The 19,280-nt window shown below is 44.0% G+C and overlaps 2 protein-coding genes across 4 annotated transcripts in view; both read right to left on the bottom strand.

Annotated features, from left to right (window-relative positions):
* The window catches only part of LOC133748873 (zinc finger protein 677-like), an 89,187-nt gene that overhangs the window by 6,139 nt on the left and 63,768 nt on the right, over positions 1 to 19,280 (bottom strand). The gene's annotated exons all lie outside the window — the stretch shown is intronic.
* MGAT3 (beta-1,4-mannosyl-glycoprotein 4-beta-N-acetylglucosaminyltransferase) overlaps positions 1 to 19,280 on the bottom strand; it is a 65,094-nt gene that overhangs the window by 43,971 nt on the left and 1,843 nt on the right. Inside the window, exons 2-3 of one of the 3 annotated variants that reach the window (XM_062177940.1) lie at positions 16,114 to 16,204; positions 3,070 to 3,196 (exon numbers count right to left, since the gene is read on the bottom strand). In XM_062177940.1, the coding sequence (XP_062033924.1) occupies positions 3,070 to 3,196; positions 16,114 to 16,185 (199 nt within the window). In that variant the 5' untranslated portion in view covers positions 16,186 to 16,204. Of the gene's footprint in view, positions 1 to 251; positions 337 to 3,069; positions 3,197 to 9,357; positions 9,795 to 16,113; positions 16,205 to 19,280 lie in introns of those variants that run through there. The other 2 variants (XR_009864516.1, XR_009864515.1) reach the window with 2 other exon arrangements.

The following is a 19,280-nucleotide window of genomic DNA, read 5'->3' as shown; positions in this document are numbered from 1 at the left end:
TTTCACTTTCAGAGGGAAATATTTGCAGTTCCGGCAAATGTGACTGAAAGCTGGAGCCAAGGCAAGTTTTCATAACACTGTTTCTTGCATCTTTTCTATCATGTTGATCTCTTCTAGAGATGAGATTTTCTTTATGAATCATAAACAGGTCGTTCAAATTTCCTTCATCATTACACTGAAATTCGAAGTCATTTTGGTTTTTCTGGACTTCTCTGGGGGAAAAGTCTTTGACATCATTCCTTTCATTCCTCTCCAAACTCAATGTTTGGAATATTTCTCCTGTATTGCTGTCCCCTTTGGGACATATCTCTTTGACTACACATGTAGGAGAAATACCTGGAAGATATCAAGTAACACAGGTTTTGATTAACTATTGATGGAAACACATATTTTGTACTGAAAAATACATTTTATCAAAATAATACTTAAAAACTGCATATTTAAAGCATATTACATAAAACAAATGCTAGAGTATGATATTTTGTGATGTAAATAATTCAGCAAATATATGTAATGAACTAAAGAATTATTTTAGAGTGCAAAATGGACTGGTGCTGTGGTGCAATGTGTTAAGCCGTTATCTGCAATGCCAGCATCCCATATGGGCAGGGGTTTGGTTCCTGGCTGCTCTGCTTTCAATTCAGCTCCCTGCTAATGCATCTCTGGGAAAGCAACTTAAGATGGTTCAAATTCTTGGGTCCCTGTACCCACATGGGAGACCCCAAGGAAGCTTTGGGCTCCTGGCTTTGGTCTGGCCCAGCCCTAGCCGTTGCAGCCATTTGGGGAGTGAAGCAGCAGATAAAAGATATTTTTCTCTCTTTTCTCCTAACTCTCTCAAATAAATAAATAAATCTTAAAAAATACTACAAAACAGTATTAGAAGAAAACAGTATTTTTGGATTGTCCTTATGAAACCACACCCTCAAAAGAGTAGGCATTCTGCAAGATAAACGAGTTTACTTATTTGACTGGCAGAGTGACAAAGTAAGGAGAGAGACTGATCTTCCATCCACTGGTTCATTCCCCAAATGAGTGCAAGACAGGTCTGGGCCAGGTGGAAGCAGGAGACAGATATTCCATCCTGGTGTCCCACATGGGTGGCAGGGGCCCAACTTTCACTGCCTTCTTAGGCAATTAGCAGGAAGCTGAACCTGAAGTCGAGTAGCTGGGACTTGAGCCAGCAGCACTCTGATATGGGATGCCAGCACTGCAAGAGGCAGACTAATGCACTATACCACAAGGCTGGCCCCTCTCCTTAATTCATTTTAGTTGTATGATGTGAGATATAGGACCAGTCTTTCCTTCCAGCATCATTTATTGTAAATGTGTCTTTTCCACTGCATGTTCTTGGTACCTGTATTACCCCATTTTCTGTTTGAGATAACACTGAAGGCTTGATAATATATAAAGAAGCTTATTTAGCTTACACTTGTGAAGGTTCAGAAGCAGGGTTCTGATTTCTGGGAGCCCCTGCTGAGGGGTGTATGGCTGATAACAATAGCAAGAGCAAGTGTGGAAGAGGTCTCATGATGAGAAAGGAATCCAGAGCAATTCCAGGTTCAAGTTCATTCTTTTGCAATCCACTCTCTTGGAAACTAATTTCTTTCTTTCTTTCTTTCTTTTTTTTATTTTTATTTTTTATTTGACAGGTAGAGTTAGACAGTGAGAGAGAGAGACAGAGAGAAAGAAAGGTCTTCCTTCCATTGGTTCACTTCCCAAATGGCTGCTATGGCCAGTGCGCTGCACCAATCTGAAGCCAGGAGCCAGGTACTTCTTCCTGGTCTCCCATGTGGGTGCAGGAGCCCAAGCACCTGGGCCATCCTCCACCGCCTTCCAGGGCCACAGCAGAGAGCTGGACTGGAAAAGGGGCAACCAGGACTAGAACCTGGCACCCACATGGGATGCCGGTGCCGCAGGTGGAGGATTAACCAAGTGAGCCATGGCGCCGGCCCTGGAAACTAATTCAATACCAAAATTAATCCTTTCTGAGAGTAGTGTATTCAATCACCTAACCTCCCAATGAGACCTTCCTTTTAAAGTTTCCACCAAGCCTGAACATTTGGCCTAGTGGTTGCAGGTATCTGGGCAGTGAACAGATGGATGGACACTACCTCTCTTTCTAATCGTTTCTCTAAAAAAAAAAGAAAAAAGAAAAAAAAAAGAAATGTAAAGGTTCCACCACTTTCCATCCCAACACTGGGGGACAAGCTTTCAACACATGACACTCTGATGGAGAGATGAAACCATATACAGACCATATCAGCACCTTTTTCAAACATTAATTGGTCACACACTGCCAGTAACACTGGCAAGTGAAAGGGTAAACTTTCACATCTCTAAACAACCAAGTAGAAGGGACTGAAAATTTCCTGTTAGAACTCACAGCACATAAAATGGTTTTATCCCAGAACTTGCTCGCTTGTAGGGAATTTTCCAAAACAGTACTCAATGATGCTCTTTCCTCTCACCCATGTGAGCTCTAACCTGATGTCACACTTTTGATACATTGCCAGCTAATTGATTTTTTTTTTTACTATTTTCACTTGGCTCTCTACAGTCCACGGCTCTTTCCCTTGCTCCAAAATTGAGATAATACTCAGGTCAGGAAGAGAAGTTCCTGCTCATAGAAAGAAAGGGGCACAATGTGCCATGGATTTTCCAGAATCCCAGTTCAATATTTACATAAGGAGAGAGTATATTACAAATGGAGCTCAGAAAATTTTTCACAAATTTATCCAGATTATCTTCTGAATGTTTAAGGAACAGGATAATATACACTTATTTTTCTTCTATGAAGCATGGAATCAAAAGCACAGGGGGTAAAAATAGAAATTAGGTTACACTCAAGTTTGCTGTAAGGTTTTATGCACACTGAAGCCGTGGTACCACTCAGTGACTTACAATGAAGCTGGACATCTGAAGAAAGGGTAAAGCCCAGACGCCCCCTTATTTCTGAGGCTATAAGACTTCGATCACAGTGAAACACTGCAGGGCATACCAAGAGGCACACAGGGAAAATGCAAAGATACAAAAGGGCAGTTTCTAACTTTTACATGGAACCATCCTCACCCAGGGAAACCAGGTTCTTGTAGTTCTCCAGCATCACGTCCCTGTACAAAGCCCTCTGAGCAGGGTCCAGGCATTTCCACTCCTCCTGAGAGAAATCTATGGCCACGTCCCTGAATGTCAACTGTCCCTAAAATGGAGAAACAAATTTTACCATAGAGTTTTGAGAAGTTATAATCTTCACAGAAAATAAGAAGTGAGAACTCTAAGGATAAACCTGACTGGTCAACAAGCCAAATCCATACTGAATACTATGAAAAATTTATCTTTGCTTATGTTTAGAGACATATAACTCATTTGAAATCTCTGGTATTTTTTCAAGTGCTAATGAGATGAGAGGTGGGTGGAACACCCTCTACAACTTAAGGTTGTGGGCAAGTCACCAGAAAGACCAAGACAGGATTGAAGCTTTTAGTCTTACATCTCTTAACCGTCCAGGAAGTTGATCACCAATAATATAATCAATCATACCTAAGAAATGAAACCCCAAATGAACAGGATTCAAACTGTCCTACAGAGAGCTGAATGTGTGGAGATTCCTAAGGATTGTGCCCCCAAGAAGAGAATGATAGCCCCAACCCATCCTCTCATACCCTGTACTTCTCTTCCATCTGGTTGTTCATTGTTTATTATTATTATTTATTTGACAGGTAGAGTTATGGACAGTGAGAGAGAGAGAGAGAGAGACAGAGAAAAAGGTCTTCCCTCTGCTGGTTCACCCCCTAAATGGCCGCCATGGTCAGCGCTGCAATGATCTGAAGCCAGGAGCCAGGTGTTTCTTCCTGGTCTCCCATGCACTTGGGCCGTCCTCCACTGCCCTCCCAGGCCACAGCAGAGAGCTGGACCAGAAGAGGAGCAACCGGGACTAGAATCCAGCACCCATATGGATGCCGGCGCCGCAGGCAGAGGATTAACCAAGTGAGCCATGGTGTCGGCCCCTGGTTGTTCATTTGTGTCCTCTGTAATACTCTTTATAGAAAATAGGTAAGGGTAAGTAAAGTGTCCTCCCTACTTTTGCGAACTAGCAAACTATTCAAACCCAAGGAGGGGCTCAACCTGTGCTTGCTACTAACATGTGACGTGGGGGTACTCTTGTGAGAATCGTGCACTCATGCTATCTCCAAGTGGCTGGTGTCAGAATTGAAGCTAATGTCAGAATTCAAGGAAGCTGGTGTCAGAGGACACCCAGTTGATGTCTACTGCACAACAGCTTGCCTGGTGTCGTGAGAAATCACATGTATCTCAAGCTACAGAGCATTCTGTTTTGAGAGTACAGCAGGAAAAATGAGTTACCATGTGATAGGATCCAGATAAGCTGCAGTACGAGTGTCTTTAAGACAGAATCTAAGCCGGCGCCGTGGCTCACTAGGCTAATCCTCCGCCTTGTGGCGCCAGCACACCGGGTTCTAGTCCCTGTCGGGGCACCGATCCTGTCCCGGTTGCCCCTCTTCCAGGCAAGCTCTCTGCTGTGGCCAGGGAGTGCAGTGGAGGATGGCCCAAGTGCTTGGGCCCTGCACCCCATGGGAGACCAGGAGAAGCACCTGGCTCCTGCCATCGGAACAGCGCGGTGCGCCGGCTGCAGCGTGCCTACCGCGGCGGCCATTGGAGGGTGAACCAACGGCAAAAAGGAAGACCTTTCTCTCTGTCTCCCTCTACTGTCCACTCTGCCTGTCCAAAAAAAAAAAAGACAGAATCTACAGTGGCTTAAGAAAAGGTCAAAATCTAAAATCTGCAATGATGGGAATGGTAATGACTAAAGCTTCTGAACAGTTCCCATGAGCTAGGCGTTATTCTAAATTCTTTACATGGACTAACCTATATAATCAAATAATAACTCATATGAGAAAGATGCATCCACACATTACTGAGGAGAAACTGTCACAGACACTAAAGAAAACCTCTGCTCAGGTCAAAGAGCTAAAAATGGGAGTAAGTTATTTGCCCCAAGTGTCTGAGAATTGGAATCCAATCTAATAAATAAAACAGTTAAGTAACCAATAAGTAAACTGACAGTAAGTTCCTAAAGTAGGGAAAGTTGAAACAAGTTCAAAAACAGTATCAATTTCCAAAAAGGTCATCACACATACACATGCACATAACATATTGCTATTCACACTGTAAGCTCATCAATATGATGGTATTGAACAAACTTAAAGCCATGTAAAATATTTATGACATAATTTTTTTTTTTTTGGACAGGCAGAGTGGACAGTGAGAGAAAGGTCTTCCTTTGCTGTTGGTTCACCCTCCAATGGCCGCTGTGGCCAGCGTGCTGCGGCCAGTGCACCGTGCTGATCTGAAGCCAGGAGCCAGGTGCTTCTCCTGGTCTCCCATGCGGGTGCAGGGCCCAAGCACTTGGGCCATCCTCCACTGCCTTCCAGGGCCACAGCAGAGAGCTGGACTGGAAGAGGAGCAACCGGGACAGAATCTAGCGCCCCAACCGGGACTAGGACCCAGAGGTGGAGGATTAGCCTACTGAGCCGCGGCGCCGGCCTGACATAATTTCAATAGATAAAAACATAGTGCTTATTTAAAATACTTATGTCTTTGGTAAAATCCATGCGGTTGCATATCCATGTACTCAGGCACTGAAATCACCATTTAAATCAACTGCAATAAAAGGAGCTGCCTCTCAATGACGTATTTTCAATGTTTTTGTTATTACCACTTCTTCTCAAGTATATTTCAGCATGTTAGGCACAATGAATATGTGTAAACTGTGCCATATTTTGTTTATAAACATTGTTGTATATATAGTTATAAAAAAATAGTGTATTAAGAAAAGAGGGAGCCCAGAACAGAGAAGAGATAGAATATGAACTTGCAGCCAGACAGAATTTATTCAGAGGAAATAAATCTGCAGAGGTTGACCAACTGCCATCCTGCTCACAGACTGAACACATGGTAGAGGCCCCGACCCCAGCAGGCTGGGCCCTTTTGTAGTTTAGGTAGGCTAGGGGTAGCAATGGGGGCAATAGATGGAGATGAGCTTATCCATACTGGTTCTTTAGGTTTGGCCAGCTGACTTCCAAACCTGGGGAGGAATGCAGGGGTGGGGTGGGGAATAATATCGGATGTGAGACTGAACTGGTCTCTTCAAAGAAGGCACGGGTAACAAGAAATCTAAGATGTCCTTTTTCCAGCAACTGGGGCCTACACTGTACCACAGTGGGTTAAATCACTACCTGTGATGCAGGCATCCCCAGTGGAGTGCTGGTTTGGGTCTTGGCTGCCCTGCTTCCCATCCAGCTCCCTGCTAGCACCTGGGAGAGCAACAGAATATGGTCTATTTGGGCCTCAGCAACCCACACGGATGACACAGAAGGTATTCCTGATTTCAGCTGGCTCAGCCCCAGCCAATGTGGCCATCTGGGGAGTGAATGAACAGAAGGAAGATCTGTCTCTTCTTCTCTTTCTGTAACTATTTCAAATAATTTTTTTTTTTTCCTTCCTCTTGGTCTCCCATGCAGGTGCAGGGCCCAAGCACTTGGGCCATCCTCCACTGCCTTCCCGGGCCACAGCAGAGAGCTGGACTGGAAAAGGAGCAACCGGGGCAGAATCTGGCGCCCCAACCGGGTCTAGAACCCGGGGTGCCAGTGCTGCAGGCAGAGGATTAGCCAAGTGAGCCGCGGCGCCAGCCTCAAATAAATCTTTTAAAAAGAATTATTTATTTACTTGAAAGAGTTAGAGAGAGACAGGGAGAGACAACAGTTCATTCCCCAAATAGCTGCCCGAAACAGATGGAGCTGGGTCAGGTTGAAGCCAGGAGCCCAAAGCTTCTTCCAGGCCTCCTACATGGGTGCAGGGGCCTAGGGCCTTGGGCCATCTTCCACTGCTTTCCTGGGTACATTAGCAGAGAGCTGGATTGGAAGTGGAGTAGCCAAGACTTGAACCAGTGCCCATATGGGATGCTGGCAACTGTAGACAGCCACTTAACCTGCTACTCCACAGTGTTGGCCCCAATAAATAAATCTTCAAAAAAATTTTTTTTTAATTTAAAATCTATGTTCAAAACTAAAGATACCATTTAGGAAATAAACACTGAAGTTTATTAGCTCATTTGACGAATAAAATCATGGCAAATGTTAGGAAACTTTTTAGAGTTTTTACAACAATTTCACATATTAATATGAAAAATGTTGGGGCCAGTGTTGCAGTGTAGCAGGTTAAGCTGCCATCTGTGATTCTGGTATTCTTCATGGGTGCTGGTTTGAGTCCCAGACGCTTCACTTCTGATCCAGTTTGCTGCTACTGCAATGGGAAAGCAGCAGAAGATGGCTTAAGTGCTTGGGCCCCTGCATCCCATGTGGGAGACCTGGATTGAGTTCTAGGCTCCTGGCTTTGGCATGACTTAGCCTTGGTCACTGTGGCCATTTGAGGAGTGAACCAGCGGATGAAAGATTTCTCTTTCAAATACATAAACAAATAAGTCTTAAACAAAATACAAATGTATTGCAGCAGTGCATACCTAAAGAAATCACTGGCTAATTAAAAGTCAGGACAGAAAAGAAATTTAAAAAAAAGAAAGAAAAAGCGTTGCTATTCCGCAAGACCATTTCACCAAACATTAGGAGCAGCATTTCCTACAAATGAAGGAGGAAAAAAGGAGCATACACCAGTTCCAGTCAATTACCACTGTACAGGGACCAGGAAGGAGAGAAATGACAGTGCAAAACAAGAGTAGGTGGAGGGTGTGCACCTGGCACAATGGTTACGTCACGTCTTGACACATGCATCTTATATTGGAGTGCTTGGTTTGAGTTCTGGCTACCCTGCTTCTGGTGCAGCTGCCTGTTTGTTTATACCCTGGGAAGTAGCAGGTGATGGCTCAAGTAGTTGGGTCCCTGCCGCCTACACGGCAGACCAAGACTAAATTCATGGCTCATGGCTTTGGCCTGGCCAAACCCTGGCTGTTGTGGGCATTTAGGAAGCAAACAAGTGGATGGAAGATCTCTCTCCATCTGCATCTTTGCCTTCCAAATAAAATAAAAATTTAAAAAATCTTTTTTAAAAAAATGTATGTATTTTATTTGAAAGTCAGAAAAAGGGAGAGGCAGAGAGAGATATTCAATCCATTGGTTCACTCCCTAGATGGTGGGATACACCAGGCCAAAGCCAAGAACCAAGAGCTTTATCTGGGTCTCCAACGTGGTTGGCAGGGGCTCAAACACTTGGGCCATCGTCTGCTGCTTTTCCAGGCTATTTGCAGGGAGCTGGATTGGAAGTAGAGCAGCCAGGATACAAATTGACACCCATATGGAATACTGGTGTTGCAGGTGCTGGCTTTACCCACTATGCCACAATGCAGATTTGGAAAAGAAATTTTTTTTTAAAAGAGATTGAAGGATTTTACGCAAGTCTAGCTGGAAAATATGTGACGCTTACTCCCTAGAGCCCCTACTCTAGCATGACATGGTGTAACTGTGATGAAACACTCAACTCTTGACTTCTCCTGGGGGGGTTCGGGGAATATGGGAATATCCATCTAACTTTCCAGGGGCTCCCAAGGGACTGCCTTCTGTGCTGAGTGGATGTAAGCATGGAAGATAGCAGGGAGCTGGGTCCGGAGCTGCTGAGAGTAACGCTGAGTAACAGTGCAGTGTGTGCAGCAACACAGGCAGAGACTAGACGGAGACCCAGAGGCACCAGAGGGGCTGCAGACTGGCAGGGAGACAACAGGGGGGCAAACCCTTCAGTTAGGGGTGTACAGGCAGAGAAAGGCTCAGAGGACACATTCCCAGAAAAGGTCGAGAGGTCTCCAGAGTCTCTAGTGGCTGGCTGCTGAGTGACTTCCCTGGAGGAAGCCCGGCAACAGAAACTGGGAGATGCAGCTGATCTGCAAAATGCTAAAGTCCCAAAAGAAGATAACAAATCACACAAGAAGAAAAATATGGGGTTTGTGAGGTAGCTCAGGTGGTTATGCCTCTGTCGCAGATGCCGATTCAAGTCCTTGCAGTGCCACTACCAATCCAGCTCTCTGCTAATGCACCTGGGAAGGCAGCAGGGGATGCCGTAAATCCCTGGGCCCTTGCCACCCATGTGCGAGACCTGGAAGAAGCCCCCAAAGAAGCTTTGGCCTGGCTCAGCCCTAGTGGTTGTTACCATTTGGGGAGTGAAGCAGCAAGATTTTCCCTCTCCGTCTCTAACTCTGCCTTTCAAATAAATTTTGTTAAAAAGAGAAAAATATGACCCATACAAGGGAACAATATAAAACACCACAAACTTATACTAGAATCAGAAATATGTGGATTAGCAATTAAAAATGAGTTATGACATTAAGTTAAGGGGCACATACAAACATCTTCAGGAAATGAGGAAAATAATGCATAAATAAAATAACATCAGTGAACCAGCAAATGGAAGATCTCTCTCTCCCTACCTCTCTGTAACTCTTTGATTTTTTTTTTTTTAAATCTTTATTTATTTGAAAGGCAGAATTCCAGAGAAGCAGAGGCAGAGAGATAGAGAAACGTCTTCCATTCGCTGGTTCGCTCCCCAAATGGCTGCAACGGCTGGAGATATGCCGATCCAAAGCCAGGAGCGAGGAGTTTCTTCCAGGTCTCCCACGTGGTGCAGGGGCCCAAGGACTTGGGCCATCTTCTACTACTTTCCTAGGCCATAGCAGAGAGCTGGATCAGAAGTGGAGCAGCCAGGACTCGAACCGGCGCCCATATGGGATGCCAGCACTACAGGTGGCAGCTTTACCCGCTACCCCATGGCACCAGCTCCTGTAAAAAAAATAACATCAACAAAGACAAAAATTATGAAGAAAAACCACAAAGAAATTCTAAAGCTTAAAAATATGATAACTGGGGTCTCATTAACTCTGCCTTTCAAATGAATAAATACTTTTAAGAAAAATGCCAGCATCCCATATCAGAGTGCCAGCCTCAGTACTTGCTGTTTTTTTTTTTTTTTTTTGGACAGGCAGATTTAGACAGTGAGAGAGAGAGAGAGAGAGAGAGAGATAGAAAGGTCTTTCTTCCATTGGTTCACCCCCCAAATGGCTGCTATAGCTGGCGTGCTGCGCTGATCCGAGGCCAGGAGCCAGGTGCTTCCTCCTGGTCTCCCTTGCGGGTGCAGGGCCCAAGCACTTGGGCTATCTTCCACTGCCTTCCTGGGCCACAGCAGAGAACTGGACTGGAAGAGGAGCAACCAGGACAAGAACCCAGGGCGCTGGCCTGGCTGTTTTGCTTCCAATCCAGCTTCCTGCTAATGTGCCTGGTAAGTACTTGTTCAAGTACTTAGGCTCCTGTCACTCACGTCGGAGATCAACATGGACTTCCTGGTTCCTGCCTTCTGCTTGGCCCAGTCCTGGCTGGCTGCTGTGGCCATTTGGGCAGTGAATCAGCAGATCTTGCTCTCAAATGCTGTTTCAAATAAAATAAGTAAATAAATAAATGAATACACTTCTACCTGTTAAAAAAAAAAAAAAAAACAACCCAGAAATCCCATATCCATATCAAGAAATACACAATATGAAGAGAGGTAATTTGGGATAAAAATAACAATGCAGAGTGGGGGGTAAGATATAAAGGAGAAGAGTTTTTATGAGACCATTCAATTTCCATGTAAAACAATGTTATAATGATAATGTGCTTTATGTAATTGTAATAAACACAAAGACAATACCTATAGAAGACACAAAGCAAAATGAGAAATGAAGTCACTTCATAAACCAATGAGACACAAATACAGGCAGCAAGGGCATAAAAGAGGGACAAAAAAGCTACAGAAGGGGCTGGTGCCATGGCTCACTTGGTTAATTCTCAGCCTGTGGCGCCGGCATTCCATATTGGAGCCGGGTTCTAGCCCTGGTTGCTCCTCTTCTAGTCCAGCTCTCTGCTGTGGCCTGGGAAGGCAGTGGAGGATGGCCCAAGTGCTTGGGCACCTGTACCTGCATGGGAGACCAGGAGGAAGCACCTGGCTCCTGGCTTCGGATCAGCGCAGCACGCCAGCTATAGCAGCCATTTGGGGGGTGAACCAATGGAAAGAAGACCTTTCTCTCTGTCTCTCTCCCTCACTGTCTAACTCTATCTGTCAAAAAAAAAAAAAAAAGCTACAGGACATACTGAAAACACTTCAAAAAACACAAACAGTATTTATTCTTCATGAATAATAGGATTCAAATGAACTAAACATCTTAATTAAAAGATACACAATGGCTGAATGCAGGGAAGTCTACAGAACCAAATACAAGATAAAAAGAAATTCATTTTACTTCTAAGGATATACACAGGCTAAAGGTGGAATGCAAAAAGATACTACATGCAATCAGAAACATAAAGTGAAGCAGGGGTAGCTGTCCTTCTATTGGACAAAACAGCAGAAACTGTCTCAGTGGCTGACACTGTGGTGTAGCAGGTAAAGCTGCCAACTGCAGTGGTGGCATCCTGTAAGAGTGTTGTTTTGAGTCCTGGCTGCTCCACTTTCGATCCAGCTCTCTGCTATGGCCTGGGAAAGCAGCAGAAGATGGCCCAGGTCCTTGGGCCCCTGCACCCATGTGGGAGACCTGGAAGAAGCTCCTAGCTCCTGGCTCTTGGCTTTGGATCGGCCCAGCTCCAGCTGTTACGGCCATTTGGGGAGTGAACCAGTGGATAGAAGACTTCTCTGTCTCCACCTCTCTGTAACTCTGCCTTTCAAATAAATAAATCTTTTTTAAGAAAAGATAAAAACTGTGTCAAAAGACAAAGAACTTTATATAAGGGAGAGACAATTCTCCAGGAAAATATGACAATATAAATAAATATGTATCTAACATCCAATTTCTCAATATACAAAACAAGCATTACAGAATTAAAGGAAGAATTAGATAACACAATATTACTACGACAATTCAAGGCTCCATTTTCACTTATGGATAGAAAGATCAGTAAAGCAACTTAGGACTTCAACATTATATACCAAATGGATCTGACAGACCTATACAGAACATTATACTCAACAGAAGCAGAAAATACATTCATTTCAAGAATACATGGAACAACTCCAAGAAAGAACGTGTTATGTAACAAAACACATCTTAAAAACTTTAAGAAACTTGAAATTACTCAAATTTCTTCTCCATCAAGAATGGAATGAATGTAGAAACCAGCAGCGCAAAAGAAATGAGAATCTACAAACACATGAAAACTAAACTCATTCTTGGGAACAGGCACTTATCTTCGAGGTTCAGACATCTATATCCCATACTAGACTCCTGGTTCTGGCTCCAGATTCCAGTTTCCTGCTCATGTAGGTCTTGGCGGGCCACGGTGCAGGCTCCAGTAACTGAGTTCCTGTCACCCATCCGGAAGACCTAGGTAGGCTGCATCCCCAGCTCCCACCTTTGGTCTGGCCCAGGCCCAGCTATTGTTGCCATATGGGGAATGAAACAGTAGATGAGAACTGTCTCTCAACTAAATAAGCAACATGAAACAACAATCACCTCAAATCCCAAGGGGCAGGCATTGTGGTGCTGCCAGGTAAGCTGCCTCTCGGGAGTCTGCCCGCAGTCGGAGTGCTAGCTTCCGATTCAGCTTCCTATTAGGTTGATCCTGGGAGATAGCAGATGATGGCTCAAGAGGCAACAGGCTCTTGAGTCCCTGCCATCCATCTAACTTGGAGACCTGGCTGGAGCTCCAGGCTCCTGACGTTAGCCTTGCCCAGTCCTGGCTATTATGCACATTTGGACAGTGAACCAGTGGATGGAAGATCTCTCTTCTTCCCTCTCTGTGTCACTGTCTTTCAAATAAGTAAGAACAACAAAACATCCCACAACTCAACTCATTCTTGATCAATCAATGGGTCAAAAGAAAAGTGTAAAAAAGAAAAAAAAAAAAAAGGAAAATTAAAATAAAATTTCTATCACAGAAAGAAAACATACTAGAATGGCCAAATACAATCAAGTATATGCCAAAAAATCAAATAATCTTGAAGAAATGGAAACATCTAGAGCATTACAAAAATTTCCATGACTGAATCAAGGAAGGATAAAAATCTGCACACATGTTAAGTAGTAAGACTGAAACAGTAATAAAAACAAAAATCCCTACCAAAAAGAACAAGAACTGGCGGTTTCACTGCATAATTATATCCAACATTTAAAGAACTATCACAAGTCCTCCTCAAAATCTCTCAACAAATTGAAGAGAAGGAACACTAACAATATCATTCTATGGAAGCATCATTATTGTTATCCCAAACTCAGGCAAAGAAACAACAAAACTACAGACCACTGTCTTTGATAAATATTGATGAGAAATTCCTTAACAAAATGCTAGCAAACCAAACTTTACAGCACACGTTTTTAGGATTAAATACTGTGACCAGTTCAACACAGAAAAGTCAAATGTACTACACAGTGATAGAGTGAAAGACAAAAACTACACAGTGCTCTCTTCGGCAGCACATATACTAAAAAAAAAAAGACAAAAACTACACAATCATCTCCACTGGTTGAGAAAATATATTTGACAAAATTGAAAACCTGCCTTTACAAAACACACAACAAAGTAGAAATAGAAGGAAATTTCAGAACACTGGCATTTAGTAATGATTTCTTGTATTCGGCATTAAAGAAAGCATGAGAAAAGCAAAAAAAAAAAAAAAAAAAAAGCACTACCTCCAACTGAAAACTGAAAACTTTTGTGCATCAAAGGATTTGATAAAAACAGCAAAAGGGGACTGGCGCTGTGGCATGGTGGGCTAAGCCTCTGCCTGTGGTGCCGGCATCCCATATGGGCACCGATTCTAATCTTGGCTGCTCCACTTCCAATCTGGCTCCAGGCTATGGCCCGGGAAAGCAGCAGCAGATGGCCCAAGTGCTTGGGTTCCTGCACCTGTGTGGGAGACCTGGAAGAAGCTCCTGGCTCCTGGCTTTGGATCAGCTCAGCCCCAGCCTTTGCAGCCATTTGAGGAGTGAACCAGCAGAAGGAAGACCTTTCTCTCTGTCTCTCCCTCTGTCTGTAACTACCTCTCAAATTAGTAAATAAATAAAATATTAAAAAAAAAAAAAGAGTGAGAAAAGGTTGTCTCAAGGACAACTGTGGAAAGGAAAAGAAAACGAAAATAGAGGGGTTTCACATATTACATATGAATCTGTGTGTATTACTTGAAACTTTAAAATGAATCAAATAAATGACTAATAACATGTACATCAATGCAAATGAGACGTATACAAAATATCTAATCTAAATGAAACAGTGTTTTGTAAGCAAGCACTCAGTGAGGGCTTACAAAGCTAGACTAACAAGCTAACAAGCAAACTACAATATATAACCTAAAAATGACAAGACTACGAACTAGCATCCAAAACACATAAAAAGAAAATTAAGCAATACGTGAAAATCTGTTCTATATATAGACACCCACAAAGTAATAAAATTATTCAAACTGACAAGGAATTAGACAAGAGAAATACAAATGGGTGTCATTTTCTCCAAATTCTCAAAATATAAGAACATAGTAGCAAGTTTTGTCTGATGAAAGGGAAATGTCATATACTTTTGGTGAGAGAGGGGCAGAAACTTGCCAGAACTAACAAAATCGGAAATCAAAAACCCTAAAAGAAGCACTCTTTTGACTGTCCAAACCTGAAGTAACCCTCAGATATCAGCAGTGAATCTGGCAGGTTCAAAGGCACACATTGTGGCCTTATACATATTTTTTTCTTTCTTTTTAAAAAAGATTTATTTATTTGGAAAGCAGAGTTACAGAGAGGCAGAGGCAGAGAGAGATCTTCCATCAGCTGTTTAACTCCCCAAATGGTAGCAACAGCCAGAGCTGGCCAAATCAAAACCCAGGAGCCAGGAGCTTCTTCTGGATCTCCCATGCAGGTGTAGGGGCCCAAAGACTTGGGCCATCTTCTACTGCTTTCCCAGACCATAGAGGAGAGCTAGATCAGAAGAGGAGCCAGCTGGGATTGGAATCAGTGCCGATATGGGATGCCAGCATTGCAGGCAGTGACTTTACCCACTATACCATAGCTCTGGGCCCTACACACATTTTTTTTCTAACACTGAAAAATGTTTAAGACCCTCGAGTCCTCATTTACAGAATACACCAACAGAGATGTGAAACAGTAGGCTACTCATACTTCCTAACACAAAAACATGTAAATTCTCCAAAATTGCAAGATAAAAAAATATCACAACAAAACATTCACTGAAGAATCTTTTCTAAATGATGTGCAAATACATTTGTACAAGACTTGTGCTGTCCTCTGACACAGGAGTGACAACAGAGGACCCATTGATGTGACAGTGACAGGGAAGGAGACTTTTTCTGTCTCAGTGTCATAGCTTCATGACTATCTGGAGTTCTTTTATAAAACGAATATGTACATTATGTGATGCTTAGAATGATAAAAACATTTAGTAGTAACAGATGAAACAATATGGTCCCATCCCTTCTAATGACAAAGTTCTGCTCCTGTATCTAAGCAAAATCACAACCATTTTTACTTAACAAATCTACTACAGAAAAGTCCCTGCAGGAATACCAGTTTCTGTGAGAATGAAACACCCTCTATCGTTGACACCTGTGTCTAACTTTGCATTCCATTTCCAAACAGTGAAGAGTTTGGGGTCAGGGACACAGTGACTGACCAGTTCAGCTTCTAAAGCATTACACAATCAGGCACAAAACATTTTCCCTTAGTGCCCTCCCTTTCAGAATGTGGCAGACCTTTGTACATGTAATATGTGACATTCAACAGCAGCTCCCTTTACCCCGGTCTACGGAGAGCTCACAGGGGAACCAGATGTGGTCCCTAAACAATCCATGGCATGCAGCGCACAGACACCATAGGGCCCACCACCTTCTCCTCTCCAATGCACACCTGGGTGTGAAGGCCCTCCCAGGACCGTGCACGTGGCAGCCTCTTCACATTTCCATATCACAGGGTCAGAGAGAGATGGAATTTAAGAAGAGACAAGAGGGACTGAGGGACACAGGGTGTGAGCAAAGGGTCAGGCAGGAGACTTTAGAGTCACGGGAGATCAGCGACCCCAAGGCCTAGCCTTTAAGAAAGGAAGGGGACATGGACCAACAGGAGTATCGCGTTACCTGAGTAAGAGCCATTCGTGACACTTTGTCTTCCCTCTTCCTCCTCTTCGGGGCTTCTTCCTCAGGTAACATGAGTCTCTAGGAGTCAATCCTGAATATGGAAAATATGCTGTTTTATTCTTAGAATCAACACAGTCCTTTCCTGTGCCATCACCACACGCCACGAGGAAAGGTGGTCGTCTGATGCCTACTGCACCACTGGGAATACAGGAAGACCAAGAAGCAAGGTATGGACCCCCTTTCTGCGGAGTCTGTTTCTCTCCAGGTGAACTCCACACATGCGCTGCAGCCCTGAGGGCCTGGGCTGGACTGAGGTCCCTCCGGCACAGACCCGTCCTACCAAAACCTCAGGCGCAGCACAGCTCCTTCACCCCTCTGCGGATTGCAGGCTGATCTCAGCCCTCAGAAACGGAGGACACAGAGCCTTGGTGCCCAACGCTAGACTCAGAACATCATCAACTTTAAATATTATCAAGGCTGGGCCCCAGACTGTTAATGGGAATAATGTTAGAGGGCACCAAATGCCTCAGCACTCCACTGGGCACCACTCAAAGGGCAGGCCCAGAACACATTCCACTTTCTTGTTCTGCTTTCCCCTTGGGACCTGTTGTCACCAGTACCCAAATGATGGGCGAGAAAGGAGCAGCGGGAAACATGTGGAGCAGCCAAGTGGACCACAGGTTGGAGGAGGGTACAGCTTGAATGCTAATGGAGGCAGAGGTCGTAGAAGTCTCCACGTACAAGTCTCTGACACCAGAACAAAGACCTGAGCAGGAAGCACGGTCTTCACCTGCACCTGAAGGCCAGAGTCCTAGGGAGAGGACGGTCCAGGTGCAAGCCCTAAGGCAGGGTACCTGAGGAGGACCCAACAGGGGAGGTCAGACAGGGACTGCAGATCAGGAAGAGCCAGGGTCTTCTAACACTTTACTCCCACATCTCCAAAGAATTTTAGATACCATGTATTTCCTTATTTAAGTAAATAGGTACTTTTTTTTTATCTTATAAAACAATTTTAAAATGTAGGATTAGGCTGACTTTGTAGCAAAGTGGGCTAAGCAGCCCCCTGCAATGCTAGCATCCCATATCAGAGCACCAGTTCAAGTTCTGGCTACTCTGTTTCCAATCCAGTGTCCTGCTTCTGTGCCTGGGAAGGCAGCAGAAGATGGACTAGGTACCTGGGTCCCCGACACCCACACAGGAGACTGGGAATGAGATCAGGGATCCTGGTTTCCACCTGGTACAGCTCAGGCTGTTGAAGACATTTGGGTAGTGAACCAGCAGAAAAAATACTCTGTCTGACCCCCTCTCTCTGTCACTCTGCCTCTAAAATAGATAAATAAAACTTAAAAAAAAAAAAAAGTTGTATCTTCTTTATGCTAAATATATGCTGAGATGTTCAGCTAAGCACAGGAAGTACAGGGTCCCTCTAGTGGAGACGCGGAGGGCTGCAGGGAGAACACTTTTTTTAAGGGAGCTCAGGAAGTCTTACATAGATTTGTGAAGGTGGAGAGGACAGTTAAGACATCCCAGCTGAGACTTGAGGAGACCAACAGACAGGATTCTCGGGTTCAGGGGAGAAGACTGCGGAGGAATGGAGACATGCAGGTAGTGTGAAAACCTTGAGAGAAATAAAGAGGAGCCAGAGATGAGAGGTTCAAGGACAAATTCCCACATTCCCACATTCAGAGAGCAGGGATCTGGGGCCACCGACAGAGGAAACTGTGAAATGATCAGACAGGAGCCAAGAAAATTTAAACAATTCAAACAGTGTTAAAGGTTAATGAGATGTTCTCAAAACCAAGTGAAAAGAGAGGGATCAACTGTGAAATATGCTGTGGATAAGAAAAGATGAGAACAGGAAATTAAATACTAAAGTTGGATACTGGAAGGCACTGATGACTCTGACAAAGTATCAGTGGAAGGCAGATGCGAAAGCTCAATTTAAGGGAGAGTTGAAGGCAAGATCTGAACACAAATGAACGGGCATGTGGTACGGCGATTAAGTTGTTTCTTGGACAGCCTGCATCCCATATTGCAGTACCTGGGTTTGAGTCCTGGCTCTGCTCCAGTTTCAGCTTACTGCTAATGCACACTTTGGGAGATAGTAGGTGATGGCTCAAGAGTTAGGTCCCTGGCTTCAGTCTGGTCAGTCTCATGTAATGTGGGCACTTGGGCAGTGAACCAGAGGATTAGAGTTCTTCTCTCTCTGCCTTTCAAATAAATATATTATTATTATTATTATTATTATTAAGATTGATTGATTTGAAAGGAAGAGTTACAGAGAGGGAGAGGAGAGGGAGACACAGAGAGATCATCTATCTGCTGGTTCATTCCCCAATTCACTCATCAAATGGCTACAATGGCAGGGACTGGGCCAGGCTGAAGCCAGAAGCCAGGAGCTTCTTCTGGGTCTCCCACATAAGTGTAGGAGCCCAAGACTTGGGCCATCTTCTGCTGCTTTCTCAGGTACATTAGCAGAGAGCTGGATCAGAAATGGAGCAGCTGGGACTAGAACCAGCGCCCATATGGGATGCCGGAGCTGCAAGTGGAGGCTTTACCTGCTGTGCCACAGCAGTGGCCCCTCAAGTAAATATAATTATTTAAAAAAAAGAATGGAAGATAAAGTTTTAGCTCCTAAATGGAGCACAGTAGTTAACTACAGGGAGAAATGTTGTTTAATAGAGTATTTTTAAAGATGGAAGAGTGGAAGTAAAAAATATTTATTTCATATATGTGTCTGTTTAATAGACAATATTATCCCTTCAGTACACCAACCAAAATAATTGCCTTGATGTAAAAATTGATGATGTAGAGAAGGGAGCCATATCATGAGACTTTGAGTGGGGCTGGCAAGCGGTTCACAATTCCACAGTTACAGACACCCCTTGTCAATACTCAGTTGAGAGACAAGTGGGTATGTGCCAGGTTGAGATCTCTTCACTGAGCCAGAAGACACTTCCCTACTCCAAACTTCTTACAACTCACATACTCACCACTCAATACTTCCCCTTCAGTCTCCAAAATGTGTATGCAGCCTTTCCCCACACTGCCCAGTTCTGCAGCATACTCCCAGCTGAGAGTGCCCCAAGTTAATTCTGACACTATCTACAGAGGGACAGCATCAGATCCCCCCCGGATCTGCACCGCACTTCAGACAGCATATGCAA

Source organism: Lepus europaeus, chromosome 19 (assembly GCF_033115175.1).
Source record: "Lepus europaeus isolate LE1 chromosome 19, mLepTim1.pri, whole genome shotgun sequence".
Lineage (NCBI taxonomy): Eukaryota > Metazoa > Chordata > Mammalia > Lagomorpha > Leporidae > Lepus > Lepus europaeus.
The sequence above is the reverse complement of the archived record's forward strand: the minus strand, read 5'-3'. Positions and strand labels throughout refer to the sequence as shown.